This window comes from Diadema antillarum, unplaced genomic scaffold (assembly GCF_040938485.1).
Source record: "Diadema antillarum isolate AM-2024a unplaced genomic scaffold, OU_Dant_1.0 scf00000040, whole genome shotgun sequence".
Lineage (NCBI taxonomy): Eukaryota > Metazoa > Echinodermata > Echinoidea > Diadematoida > Diadematidae > Diadema > Diadema antillarum.
Window position 1 is genome coordinate 165396 of NW_027270929.1, and position 15249 is coordinate 180644.

General features: G+C 38.5%; 1 protein-coding gene across 1 annotated transcript; it reads right to left on the bottom strand.

The window, feature by feature from the left end:
* Nucleotides 1-1011: 1011 nt before the first annotated feature.
* Nucleotides 1012-15203, bottom strand: LOC139711173 (uncharacterized). Its single transcript, XM_071623090.1, has 9 exons — nt 15140-15203; nt 13191-13339; nt 12124-12341; nt 11229-11286; nt 10386-10568; nt 9246-9482; nt 7169-7199; nt 5230-5523; nt 1012-2861 (listed from the first exon to the last, which is right to left on the bottom strand). Exons 1-9 carry the CDS (start codon nt 15201-15203, stop codon nt 2635-2637), a joined length of 1461 nt encoding a protein of 486 aa, XP_071479191.1. The 3' UTR covers nt 1012-2634.
* Nucleotides 15204-15249: the final 46 nt, after the last annotated feature.

Consider the following 15249-nt stretch of genomic DNA (forward strand, 5'->3'; position numbering starts at 1 on the left):
CTATATACATACACAAAGTAAGAGAAATCAGATTTGAGGCGGACGTTGCTCTCTATATATTTTCCCCTTTAGTCAAGCTTTCGGCCTGACATCATAGCCTTCATCAGGATCTATGGGCCATAAGTAGTTTGGTTGTTAGACGTCTTCCATCACAGCAGTGTGTACATTGCATAATCATGTACCATGTACAGACTTTTTGAGTCCTGTATTAAGCTATCTCTCCTGTGTGGTCAACGTAGGGAATGTGTGTCTTGACGTACGAATCAAAGCCAAAGTCTGACGTGTCTTTGATTTTCTCTCTCATTACATACATTAGATACATACTGTGTTTATGGATTCAGTTATTTTTCTCGAGAATATAGCATGCAACAGTTGCACGGTGCAATACAATGTACTACTGACAGTGTCAAAGCGTGACTTGTGCAGTTTGTTGGAAATCGTGTCAAATCAAAGCACGAAGACCAAAACTTATTCGTTTATTCAGCTGTCGCAAAGCTGGCAAGCAAATAATTACAATAAAGACAAAGCAAACAAACAATTCTTTAAAAAGAAACAAAATGAGGACAATATGATGAATTACAACTTATTTAATTACGGAACAACATGATAAAGAAAGACTTACTATTCGAACAATGACGAGGCTATGCGAGCAAAAGAATTACGGCAAACATAACTTTTTGCATGTATGTAAATATCAAAAGAATAAGAAATAAAGTGAAACTATAAAACGCAGTACGAGTCACATAATATGAAGAGTTAGATCGCAAAACGATTTCACTCTATTCTCGTCATTTTGAGACATCCTATTATGTGATTAAAGCTGCTCAGAAAAACCAACAAAATAATAAGATATTGATATAATACTGGAAAGGATTACTTTTGCTCAATTTGATGACAGACTTTAAAAAAAAATCAAATAGCGCTTAATCCGTTTTTTTTTCATCAAAATCTTCACATATTGAGCAGGGGAAGAAATTCAGTAGATGAAAATGAGGAAGAAGTGCAGAGAAAACATTGAAATGAAATAAATTTCAAAGGGAAAAAAGTATTGTATATCAAAAAGAACTCGTCATCAGATCGTAGTAATACACACAAATCGATTCGTGCAATCATTATTCTCTCCAAATTTAGCCAGTAACAAACAGAAATTATCACGAAAGCTCACAGAAATCTTGCAGCTGCTAAGAGATTATAGAATATTGTGCGCGTGCGCACACAACATTATACAACACCTTATGAAAGTCATGAATAACACTAGCATATGTACTAACTAATCGAGAGGAATGTGACTTAAAAGTGATTTATGCAAGCCTAGAAACCGAGTAGCGCGTGTGAAGACAAAGCTAAACCAACACAAAGAATAACGACACAAAGAACTTTCCCTATGCATTATTCACCACAAACTCATCGACTTCTACTGATATTCATTTGCAATGACCACAGGAATTTCCAAGGGCTATTGATGACAATACTGAATAACAGTCGTACCGGATAGAAATGTCAATTGTAAAAGGATATAAAAACCCGACTATTACTAAGGCGCTAGTTCTACTAACAGCGTATCTCGTTGGCATAATAATCACTAACAAAACTGGCACCAGCAAAATCAAAATGTACATCGTAGACTGTAATACAATGAAATGTACCATCAATTAAAAAAGAGGATTGCACAAGTCTCATTTTAATCGTCACAGAGCACTTTCCTGACAGATTAGCTAACGCTTGTTTGCCATACGATAAGCCGAGAATTCATGTTCTTAGCAATCTTTGACAAGTGCATGGGCATGGTATGTAGACCTGACAAATGCTGACGCTTGATACTGATAATATAATATTGCCACTCATTCACCGATAACAGGCATGAAAAAAAAACACACAATTTTTTTATCATCATAACTAGACAGTGATAACAACAATGATAATGCTAATAATGATGATGATGAGGAAATAATGATGATAATAATAATAATAATAGTAATAATAATAATAATAACAATAATAATTAAACAGCGCATAATAATCATCAACTAATTATCAATAACAGATGGTATAGAAGCAGAGAAGTATGAAGGAACTCGTCAAAGATACATTAGCAACATTCTTAAGGCCTGATCTCCTTCACACTACTGATTTCAACAATAATAGTTCAGTAAGTTGACGAGTTTTCTTGAGTACAAACATGTATTACAATAAAGCAAAGTCATACAAAAGCATCTGCTATGATTCTATCACTGAAGCTGTGACTATAAGTGAGTTCTCACGTATGTTTTCACTTACAATCTGATAGGTGGATAAATACTAGCACGTAATGGATTAACGTTGTGCCGCTGGCTGCACCGCAATGTGCAATGAAAATACAGTCATGGAAGCTTTCAACTTCTTTTTTTTTTCTCTCATTTTAAATGGCATAATGCAGATGACCCTATTTTTGATAGTGTTATATGATACTAGATGTTATTACATCTTTGGACTAATAATCTCTATATGCCGATCGGTAACGTAGATTTGGCATCAATCTGACAAAGCCAACCATATTATCATAATTAGTCCTATCTATACGGTAAAACCAAAAGTTGTTAGATTTAAGTGTTAGGATGACAAGTTATCTGTTGGTACAGAACATCGTGTTAGCTATCAAGATTGCTGTGCAGCGTCCTTCAAAAAATGCGACACTTCTTCCCAGCAAGCCGCCGATACCTCAACCGAACTCTTCCCGTCCAGTTTTCCCGCCAGTATGATCTCGGCGTGATCGAAGACCGTCGGCTGTTTGATCTTGAGTGTTCCTTTGTTCTCGCTGTACTTTGTGGCTTCGTGTACATCCCATTTGAAGTCGTGGGCAACCACGAGGAATTTCGTCTTACCTGTAACAAAGACATAATATAGTAGCAATGATAATAATGGTGATGACGACGATAATGATGATGATGATGATGATGATAATAATAATAATAACAATAATAATAATAATGATAATAATAATAATAATAAGAAGAAGAACACTAATCATAGTAGGGTCTTATTTACCCAGGGTAGCCTCTTCAATGTTGCCACTGCTCTACCAGAGGGCCCTGCCGTTATTATTACCCTAGCGTTGCCAGATTGTTCAAGGGCGTTAGCACTGGGCGGGATTCGAACTCGGGTCCTCCGATCGGGAGTTGGGAGTCTTATATCCACTATGCCACAGCGCCCCAACATGTAGAAGGATATCAGGCTATACATAGAGAACGCGGCCGTAGGACTTGAATCAATTGTGGGAAGGCAAAAATATAATTTCGTTCGACCATGGGCAAACATCCCCACAACACAACACGAAGATCTTATGCATTGATGTCAACAACGTAATAACAGATAAAAGTCTATTTCTCTTACTAGCTGTCTTTGTGTGTATGTGTGTGTGTGATGCTATATATATATATATATATATATATATATATGATGCTATATATATATATATATATATATATATATATATATATTATATATATACCTTCCCTCTCCAGTGTTTTCTCTCTCTGGTTAAGCTTTGTAGAACTGTAGAGTTGTGTGTATATATCTCTTAAAAACAAAAAGAAATATCATCGTCATTCATGGGAGCCCGAGTAAACTGAAGATTTCTGACACGCCTAATACATTCCTTTCCTATCGCTTCACGACAATCTGGGCTGGTATAAATGAGGATTACCTCGAAGCATATCTCTGATTATTTTGTTTTGTCAAAGACATTTCCAGATAAGTTGTGTCTGTCACGGGATGTTCAATCCTCCTGAACTCTTACATCCATTCTCTGAAACTGCACATTTACTCGTTCAGGACTTTTAGACCAATATGAAAAGTCAGGCACAGGCTGGTTATTTTGCAGACTGGCTACAGTGCTTCTAAAAATGACTGAATCTCGTTTGTAGTTGTCGGAGTGAATGAAGATATAGCTTGTCATTTTTGTCCAACAGGAAGAGTTGCTGCGACAATTGGAGAAAGATTTCTGCTAATATTATTGACCTTAAATTGAAATTGATTCACAACCTCCCCCGGTCAGGAACTTGCTGGATGTGTAGGAAGGCAGAAAGGTGATATGGTACGATTGAGTAGATTATCATCGACGGTGAATAATCTTTTGAAGTCACTTTACAGTCTTCTTTAAGTTAACAGAGTACAACCCCAAGAGCTTGTTTTTTTATTGTTGTTGTTTTTTAAACATAGAAGATGCCGATATATTTCAAGTTTTCCAATTGGGCACCACCAGTGTTCAAGCCACCTCAGCTTCATTTAAGCTACTATAAGTATAGTTACACAAGGGAAGACTCACTGGACAATGTGCTCTTCAGATGAAGATCGTATGTTTTCAACAGCACCACCAACTGCACTATGTATCTTAACGGAGGAAGATCGTGTTTGGTCCAAAAGGATTAACTACTAATCATTTAATGATTCATGCACCGATTGGTACCAATTTCATTGTCGACATCGTCGACATCAAATCTTTTGTCATCTTTCCTCGACACACTGAACCTAAGGCATTCCCGATATAACGAACACGGGTATAACGAAATTCCGGTTACAACGAAGTAAAAATTCAGGCCGCAACATTATCCACTCTATGTATTTTACTTGTTCGGTTGTTTGATATTCTTCGATATAACGAAAGAAAACTGCCGGTCCCATGGACTTCGTTATAGCGGGAGTCCACTGCATAGAAACAAGTTTTAAATCAAATCTACTGGAGATGCAATGAGTACTGCGTAGACATTTCTATATACATTGCTCAAAGCAGGTGATTTTTGTCTCGTATTTTGGACATGAGGGATTGAATTGAGCCATGCCGTTTGCAGTGTTCTCTCTGAGGCGATATCAGCATTTGATTTTACCATTCGATAAGGGCAACTGGTTTTAGCCGAGACACCATCTTGCCACATCTGACATTACTTTACAGCTCAGCTCCAAGTAGAACTTCGATTTCCCATATGTATCATGTTAACCAACACCCCTGGCCAGTCAAGCACATTGCTCTTACAAGTATTGATGACCGTCTCCTGCCACTTGTACCTTAAAATACAATGTATAATTATGACTGTTCACCATATGTCACTTTCTTTTGTGTATCTGTGTTATGTTACGAGTAAGATTAGAGGTTCCCGATTTCGTCAGATTGTTGTTGTATATTTGGGTGTAATTCTGCATATTTGCACAAGTGGACAAATAAAATCAAACTGAAACTGAAAAACTGAAACTTACCAAGCACGGCCGAGACGCGAGGAATGAAATTTGCGTACAGGGCGTCGGTGACATCGGTGAGCGACAGCCGTCTGTTCTCGATCGAGTGACACAGGGTAAGCACATCAATCTCCTGCGTCTCGATGGCGCCCTCAATGTCGAAATCGTCGAGCTTGCTGTACGGGAGCTGAATGAATTGGACATTTTTTACCACGTCCACAAATCGACTTCCCAGTTCCGCCACGAAACCATCGACGTTGCTGCGCGCGGCGGAAGAGCAGACCGCTACGCGGAGGCTTTTACGTGGTTTTTTACCTGAGATGATTGGGACAGTAAATTATGGATTAGATCACAGAACGTTGGCTTTTCTACCCCACACATCTTTACGCTTATCATCACACCGAAACAATCAATTAATCGAGGTTTGGGCTTGTTTTTGTTTTTTGTTTTTGCCAAACAATAAGAGAAGTGAGTACTTCTGTATAAACACGGCGAAAGTCATCTTATTTAATTCAGGGGGCAAATTTAGTGTGGAGTTTTCTCTAATTCATATTTCAATCATTTCAAACCAATATGGATACTTTCATTTTTCAAAAAAATGACATAATTACGCTCAGGCCGTCGTACCTTGCAAAGCTTTGATAAATGAAATAGAACTAGAAATGTCGCTATGGTGACTGGCATGCCTCCGCCATAATGCATGATTCTCTTAATAGGTCTACTTGTATAATACATGTGGACAAAGTGTGATGACAGTTTCACATAATTGGCAAAATATTAAAATGACATGTTTATCACAAGTGTGTTGAATGTTCATCTCCCTTGGCCTATGTTTAATTGGATGAATGGGAGAGCATGTATTTTGGGATTTAAGGACTTTTACTTGACTTTGACACCTTTGTAAGTTTATGCATTGAGTAATTTTCAAGGTATGGAGAAAAAGTGTAATTTCTGTATTGAATATCAAATTGCTACCATATTCACCTGGTCTTTAACCCTTGACCTTTGACCCTAAAATTCACAAGAGAATTACTGTCAGGCAGATTATGCATATGTACTAAGTTTCAAGAAAACTTGAGCCACTTCCGAGATATGGAGAAAGAAGTAAAGTTCAGCACTTTTACTTGATCTTTGACCTTTTGACTTTTTTGGCAAAAAAAAATCCCAGAGAATCTTTATTGGTTAATACATGCATACAACAAGTTTAAAAAGTGCAGACATTGCATAAATATGAGGGGAAACAGTAAAATTGTGAAGAGTTGACCTTGAACTTTGACCCCTGACCTTTGATCCCATGACCCCAAAATTTCCTAGATAATCACTGCCATTCAGTACATGCATATATACTGTATTCCAAGAAGACAGCTCAAACCTTTTCCAATACATGTATATGGAGAAAAAAGTGAAATGTTAACCTTTTCACTCGACCTTTGACCTTAAACCATTGACCCCATGACCCAAAACTTTCACCAGAGAATCTTGATTGGGTAGTACATGTATACAATAAGTTTCAAGAAAATATCTTTAGGCATTGCATAGATATGGGGGAAGTAGTGAAATTTTGAGCATTTGACCTTGACCTTTTTGACCTTTGACCTTGAGCATGTTCACCCAAAAAGTTGATAGGCACAACTTCACCCCCTCATACAACTACATGCCAAGTTTCATTAGGATATCTCAAAAGGTTTTTAAGTTACGCTGTCCACAAAATTGATTACGGACAGACGGACGGACAACCCGAAAACATAATGCCTCCGGCACCACTTCGTGGCGGAGGCATAAAAATGATGTTGATGAGGTCACTGGCTATCATGTATGAGTTGGGTTTTAGCGAAGTGATCGAGGTGATTACAACTTCATCATGAACATTATCAATTAAACCTTGATAACCTCGTCGTCATAATTGCATCATGGTAAAGACACTGTTGATAAGATGTAGAATATTGCAAACAACACTTACGCTTTGGCCGCCTCATGACCGACACGAAGAACTGGAAAAATAATTGGCAGATAGGAGAACGAGATCAATAAGTTATTGTGTTTACATACTTGTATGACTAATTAATGCACGGTCGCGTTATCATCCTATACGATACGATGATAACGTCATAACGAACAACCATGCTGGAAAGAACACAGTGTTCGACACCAATATAGAACACAATGTGAAACACAGTGTGAACATAGTGTGAACACAGTGTGAATTCTCTTCACACTGTTATATTCGAGCGTTTCAAGATTGTGAACACACAAATTTTCATATAGTCGACTACACATTACGCTGTATGTGAACACATTGTGAACACACTGTGAGACATATACCCCGTCTTAACAGGCCACAAAACGCAGGGTAGCCTCGGGGTAGCCTTGGGTGAAGAATCTTCCCCTGAGACGATTGTGCCTGTTAAGACGCAACACAGTGGACAGGTTCGGGGTAGCCGCGGGGTAACCTCGGGCGAAGTCTTTAAAAACGCAGGGTAGCCTCGCGGTAGCCTCGGGTGACGAATCTTCCCCTGTGTCTGTTAAGACGCAACACAGTGGATAGCCTCGGGGTAGCCGCGGGGTAGCCTCGGGGTAGCCTCGGGCGAAACCTCATCCTTCGATCGACCAAGGTAGACGCTGGGTAGCCGCGGGCGAACCACCGGGGGCTACCCCGCGATGGTGTCTGTTAAGACGCTCGCGGGGTGAATCTTCCCCCGAGGCGTCACGTGACCAGTGCAAATCAAAAAAACTCTCCCTATAGATTACTTGTAGCACGATCAGACGTATTGGGCTTATGTGTACTCACGGACTAGTAATTATAGGTGTTCCAAAAAAAATCCCGCTATTGATGTTTAATATATAGTTTAAAAAAACTATATATCACGAACATGTAACACTGGCATTGATATGAGCAATAGCTGGAGAGAGTACAATTTTGTTGGAGGTAGTTCGAAAATGAAAACATTCAAAGATTCATTTTGTAGAGGGTGAAATGCTTTTTATAACACGTCTTATGTATTATGTAAACAGTTGTAACACAACTCGAGTTCTGTGGGTTGCACAATATAGTACTAGACGTGCTCTGATAACATCCTGTGTTGATTTCATGACTTCTTCTTTCTTTACTTCTTTTTGAAAGATCATTATGAAAAGACAAAAGAAAAACGCTTTCACAGTAAACAAACACAGTTTGTCTAATATATATTGAAACGCCTCGGTAGATACTAGTTCCAACATGCCTCTGTCAGCAGTACACACTTGTACATTAGTACTCAACCACATGCTTCATTTTCAGCGTATGTGATTGGTCGAGGAGAGCGTATCATCCCCGGAGAAGGTTTTCAAGCAATGCCTGTTAAAACGGGACATTTTGGTGGTTAACCTGTGTTTACGGAATTTGTGGAATGCAATCTTCGCCGGCGAACACTCGGGCGCGCCCGGAGAAGGTCTGTTAAGACGGGGCTATTGAGAACGTGTATTCCCCGGGGAAGGTTTTCGAGCAATGCCTGTTAAAACGGGTTGCTCTCTGTGTTTCATGGAATCTGTGGAATGTAGGCCTATATCTTCGCCGGGTGCGCCCGGGCGCGCCCGGGCGCACCCGGGAAGAACGTCTGTTAAGACGGGGCTTATAGTGATCTTTCCAGCAGGGTTAGTTCACGGATGTTAGTGGACGTGAGCCCTTCCCTTATAGAAGAAAATAAAACAAATAAGGATAATGTCCTTGTGTAGATGTAAAGTGTAACTTGTGGCTGTAAAGACGTCAACTGTAAGCAGTAGGGCCACAGAACTCATTTACAGGAATTACAGATGGTAGTTGGGGACTCCTAATACGTCAGAAAGCCAAAGAGAGCGCAGTGATAGCCAAGACGTGCATTAAACACACATTTTCATTACCATTTAGTAACATTTTTCGTATCATAATAATTGTAACCAACATCTTCAAGGTACATTGCAAGTTCAGAGAGCTAGGTAGAATTAGTATTTTCAAACAACACACTCTGAGGAGAATAAAAGACTTAAATGAAACAGCACCGGTCAGTATTTTTGTAGCTTACGTTTAACATCAATATGCCCACTTCAACGGATACAGATGCGTAGAAGATGATCGGGTGCACATCACGAGTGTTGTATGACAACCAGCACGCAAAGTTAGTGGCGAGTAGAAGCAAAATATCCACTTTCAGATCATCCGCAGACAGGTGTTGCAGTTCCTGACTGTCGTTGCCTCGGGCGGTGCCTTGAGGCTGAGTGCTACTGCTGCCCCGTTTGCTTGATGTAAAAAGTTCATGCGCCTGCATGAAATGCAGGAAAAAAACAACAACAACAACCCGTTAAAGGTGCATGTAATTCCATATGATTAAAGTAAACTCAAATGTAAAGATTGACAGATGTATAATGATCGAAATTGGATCTAATAAATCATGGAATTTAAAATTTCTCATGTCTTCACAAATGCGTTCCAACCTCACAAATCGGTTTCAACCTTCACCCCTCCTAAAAATATCTTTCTTCCATTCAATATGCCTTGTCCGCCTTGGTCTACTTTACCTAACAAAATGTCGGAATTTCTGAACGTGGGTATTTGTTCCATGTTCATCGTGTCACTGCCGGCAACCAGGGACAGCCAGGTGATAGCTTCGCTGCCCGGAAAGCAATAGATAATAGGTTCGAGTCCCACTGGTACCTCTTTTTCTAAAATATTTGTGAATTTACAGATCAGCAGTTGCGATCTTAACAAATTTGATTTGCAGAGGGAGGCAAATTGAAGAAACCCAGACCGGAATTTTCGTATTGCTTGTCCGATGCAGATAAACTTTCGTCATTCTGTTTGTCTCATTTTGTAAAACTAAATTTGAATATGGTGTGAAATTGTATTGCACACATGTCAAAAGTTCCAGTAAGATGAACACAGATAGACAGACACACATACAGATATCCTAATTTCCTCTACCATATAAGCAGATTCATAATCCTAAAAACATGTGTTTTTTCCTTTGTATGCGTGTTATGCAAGTGAATGTTAACATCGTCTCATCTTGTTCATAACCTTTTTAGAGTATCAATGTATTACAGCTTCAAATATCATATCGTTAATTGTTGAAGGTACGGAATTACACTACAGAAAAACGTTGTATCACATGTACATACAATATTCGAACACAGTTAGACTACTAGTATCTAAATTGACAATATACCCAGATATATGCAGAACCAGCCCCAACAAGCAGTCCGGCGATAATGTCTTCAGAGTGGCTCTTGTAGTCATGGTAACGAGTGATGGAGATGATGACTAGCACGAGGGTGAGAGCAGTGGTGACTAGAGGCCGGACAATACTTGGCGAGGGTTTTGAGCTCTCCATTAATTGTAGAGATAACATCTGCGGATGATTAGGACAGAACTCTGAGATTTTGATTATCGAAAGGAAAAAATCAACTGAAATATTTTGATTTTTATCCTGGCTAATGTAAATACAGTCGTTCGCTTTGTTTGACAGCAAAGTTTCTTTTTTCTACACCACGGTTAGTGCAGTAATTCAAGATTTTCCGCACCAGTAAAGCTGTAAAGCTATTTACGGAAATAATAAGCAAAATACCTTATCAAAAAAAAAGACGAAACACAACAAAAGTTAAATTGCTTATTTGACTCTGCAGCGAAATCACAAATAAGCACGACATATAATCATTCGCATTCATATCCTAACTTTCCAAATAAGTTGCAGAAGTTCTTTAATCTGATGCAAAAAGGGACGGACGTTCAACCACTATAATAGCTCATCAAAAACCCCAAAAAAAATAAAAAAATAAAAAATAAATAAATGACACAAAGTTGAAAAAGCTTCCCTAAATAAAGCACACATGCTAGGCCTACTTTGTCAAAGATATCCAGGAACAATAGACGTATGAAAAATTTCACTAAAATCATTAACTAAAGAGAAAAGAAGTGTGGTGTAATTAATCAAAAATCAATGTTCCTCTCGAATTGTACTTAAAAGAAACTCTCCAATTCGCTCAAGAAATTCACACATTACATTACCTACCATGATGAAGGTACTCGCGTAAGAAGACAGCGTTGAATATAAGCAAGGAAACGATTGCCTGTACAGGGTCGTGTACGGTTAAAAAGACAGAGAATGGAGAGGATTATAGAAAAGTTCAAGGTTGCAGGTTTGCATCAATGCTAACAAAATTACAAAGTTGAATAGGGGTATAGTCGTTAACTTTTAAGGGTTTAACCGGATGCTTGACAGGGACAAAAAAGGGAACAAAAGTTTTCTTGTCAATGTTTGTTGAGGTTGATCTGATGTAGAATGTAAGCTTTTCAATAGACTAAGCACTTCTGAATCAACTACACATGTATCTGTGTAATTATACCGTTTATATTATTTTAACGATCGTATAATCTAACGCGACAATAAGAATAATGCGACAAACAAACAACACATCCTGTAACTACCTCCTAAAACAAAGAAGTTTCATATTAGTCGAATGTAGAAACGCAAAGAATATTTTTCGTACTCTCGGGAAGAGAATCAATATCATTGACATTTTTTTCTCTCTTTTACACACACAATTCAGAGTTTCCTGAGGTATAATGCTGAATTTTTACGTTGAAAGATATCACAAATGCTCAGTTATTAAGTTATTTTTTAATATCAATTCATTGAAACTTTCAGATTGTTCAAATCAAAGTTTACTTATCTTTTAAAGATTTGTTGTTTGTTTTCAATTCTAATACGTGAGATCCAGTTTTCTGAGTAATCAAAATGCTATTCTTTGCAGGACATGAATACGTTTTTAAAGAAAATTTGTACAGTGGTTCCGCATATATACATGACGATCAATGATCATATACTTCACACGAGGAGCAGAAGAACATTACTTTTTAAGACATCCCAAAAGCGCAATTTCAAATCTCACGATTAGGAATCTTACGAGACTTCTAGTTTTCTTGACAGCGGGCTGCACTTCAACTTGTCCTGCCAGTCATTTGCGCCATTAAGTTTGCACGCATCCACTGCGTTTGGAGACAAGCGACCGAAAGCAAGCCTGAGAATGGTCGCAACGAAGACTGTACTGAGGGCGCCGTACATGTACATCCGGTTTGCGACACGCAGCCTGCGACAGGAGAATACTTCAGCAGCTACAGTGAACTGGAATACGAACGATAAGAAAATTTTATTTTACGGAAGGATAATTAGATGTTTTGAACATTTCTGATTTTTGTTCTAGTTTTCGTGTTGAATTGTAATTGTAGAACTGTTAATCTCGGGATCAGCATCAGAAAAAACAACAGAGTGCTTTAAGATCCTCAACAAACTGAAAGTTACCGTTGATATGTCTTGTGGTAAGTGAGTTTTGCAAAAATTGCCAAAATGTTCTCCAGTCTTTATACTAAGTTCTACGTTCAGTCACTGCTTTGTGTATTTCTGCATTATTTTCTATGTGCCAATGAATGAAATGAATACAAAATGGATTATACAGGGGCATACAATATAACATGTATATAAGTATGGGGGGGGGGGAATATGTGAATACAGTATATATCTATATACCGTGCCCGAAGAATATCATACTGGTCCATTATTGTTGAGAACAAAGGTAATTGTGGGTATACAAAATTTGTATGAAAACGATGGGTACATCATGATATCATATTCACCGCCAGAGAGGTCTGTTCGTGTCTATAATTGTAAAACTATGATATATATATATATATATATATATATATATGTATATAATATATATATATATTATATAATGATATACATACATATGTCATTAAATATGCGGTTTCTTGTTGTTCCTGTGCTCCATTTCAAGTAAAGTTTATCGGGGTTCGATAACAACTCTTGCTGGAATGCTAAGTGTCTTGGCAACAACAAGAATCGAGCTTCCTGATTTGATGTTGCTACGAGAAGAAAACTTTTAACTTTCATTAATTTAAGCATTTGCTTTACGTTTTACGCCATAGGATGACGTGACGACGCGATACAACTTACGACAATGCTCGGTATTATCAGGATGAGGACCAAAACTTCGACAGGGATAGTATCCGTCTCATGGTAAGGATACTTAATGGTTAAATCAGAGCAGAAGAACCCTCTCTCAAAGGGACGAAGGTAAGCGTCTCTCCAGGAGAGCATTGTACCTGTAGAAGAAAAATGACAGCACAGAAGATTAAACAATCAAACAGCAGAGTAACAAATCATACAGACCCTATAAAATTTAAGTGTTAAAGCATGATCAGCGAAGTCTATAATATATACTGCATGCTCGAATTTCAGTGTATTCGTCGTAATCAAATGTGGTAATCAGGGAGATCCACGCGAAACAAAAATAGTTACGTAGATGATCATTCAGGATGAAAAATACAGGACAAAAAGCTAACAAGGACAGCACAACTTACACTGACGGACAAAATTAATCACCCATGAAGAAAATAGCGTGTAAACAATTTCGTATGGAGTGTTAAATGCAGTATAGGATTACTATATATTCTCAAGTCAGCAAGTGGTATTTCATTGTAAGGATATGAACTGACAATGGTGCTGTAATAATTCTCCTTCTCCTGGTAACTGAGATACATTAAAGTGTATTCTCTGTCTTGTAGTTTGCAAATAACATACGCAGCTTTCATAATAACCACACAAGTTTACTTTGCCAGTTTCTCTTTGCTGGCACGATTAGACTTATTCTTCCCTTTGTATTTGTGATTGAAAAATAACAAGCTTTGATTAATACTAATATACTTACTCATTTGTCAATGGAGTAATATACAGCGCACGAAATAGAGCCTCTAGGCATAATGGCTGCATGCGGGTTACCTTTGAACTACTACATAGCAGTAGAGTCCCTGATACAACCACTCAGTGCAGTGTACATTTCAAAGGTCTTTTCATGACAGGTAAATAAGAATAACTGTCATCGCGGGTCGCTGTCATGGACCTTGACTCTAACACAAGACACTTAGGCCCTATCTAGACTGATGTGAATAATATAAAATGCATAAAAACAATTCACATCAAACTGCAAATCACGGACAGAAACAAACGTTGTGTCTATCTCTGTTCAAAGGTGATAATGATAACATTAGAATAATGGTGATGAGACACACTTCTATATGCAATGCTGGAGCGGCGCTATATGTTTTACAATGTGAGGGGGCCGACTTTAATATGGGAACATGGATGATGGATGTTGATTGCTTTCGAGATCAGGATGGGGGGGGGGGGGGGCAATTTGCTGCCGCTTGTCTATACCAAATCGGGGTGGGGTGGGGAGGAGGGAAACAGTCTCAAAATCTTGTCACTGTTATTTACGTCCCAAAATCGGTTGACAAGCAAAAGAAAAAAGAAAAAGAAAAAAGTCTGAACATTTTCCGCTGCCATTTTTTTTTAACCAACATCACTTGAGAAGCAACACAAACAACAAATAATCAGATCCTATATTTTCTGAAAAGAAAAAGTGAGGGGGACCACAAAAGTCACATAAAATCTTCTGAAAAAAATGTGTGTATGGGGGGGGGGGGGGGAGCTGTGATGTAGTATAGATGAGCCAGAGAAACAGTCATGTAGGCTGGCTATAACAAGCCCTAGATCTATACCGCAGACGGGGAATAAGGGAGCATCGACCCAAAGTTGACAAAACTCATCACACGCTAAAAAAGAAAGAAAGAAAGAAAGAGAGAAGAAGAGGAGGAAAAAGTCCTGCACCTCGATCCTTGTAGTACATCAGGGGATATGCTTCTTTTCCCGCCTATGCAACCATGTAGACATGAACAATGAAGGAACATGGTGAATGCAGCATACAATCATGCACATGTTGATGGGGATTTTTTTTTCTCATTCTTAGTGGTAGGAACAGTGATCCAAGACTGGGCCAAAGGAGGCAGTAATGTAATCTACAGTGACAATGGTTACGTCTGAACATCAATTCAGTGTTCACTTACCAGCTAGACCGCCCGGCTTTGCTGACTCACTAAACCCACTGCCGCCAAACCAGTTCATCGCCATGATGCTTTTTGTGACGTGTACTCTCGCTGTAGCACGAACGTTGACA

Coding starts and splice junctions, on each gene's coding strand:
- LOC139711173 (XM_071623090.1), bottom strand. CDS start 15,203: ATGGCGATGAACTGGTTTGGCGGCAGTGGGTTTAGTGAGTCAGCAAAG. Junction 12,342..13,190: donor TGATAATACCGAGCATTGTC/GTAAGTTGTATC, acceptor TTCGTATTCCAG/TTCACTGTAGCTGCTGAAGT. Junction 9,483..10,385: donor CTGGTTCTGCATATATCTGG/GTATATTGTCAA, acceptor CATTTCATGCAG/GCGCATGAACTTTTTACATC.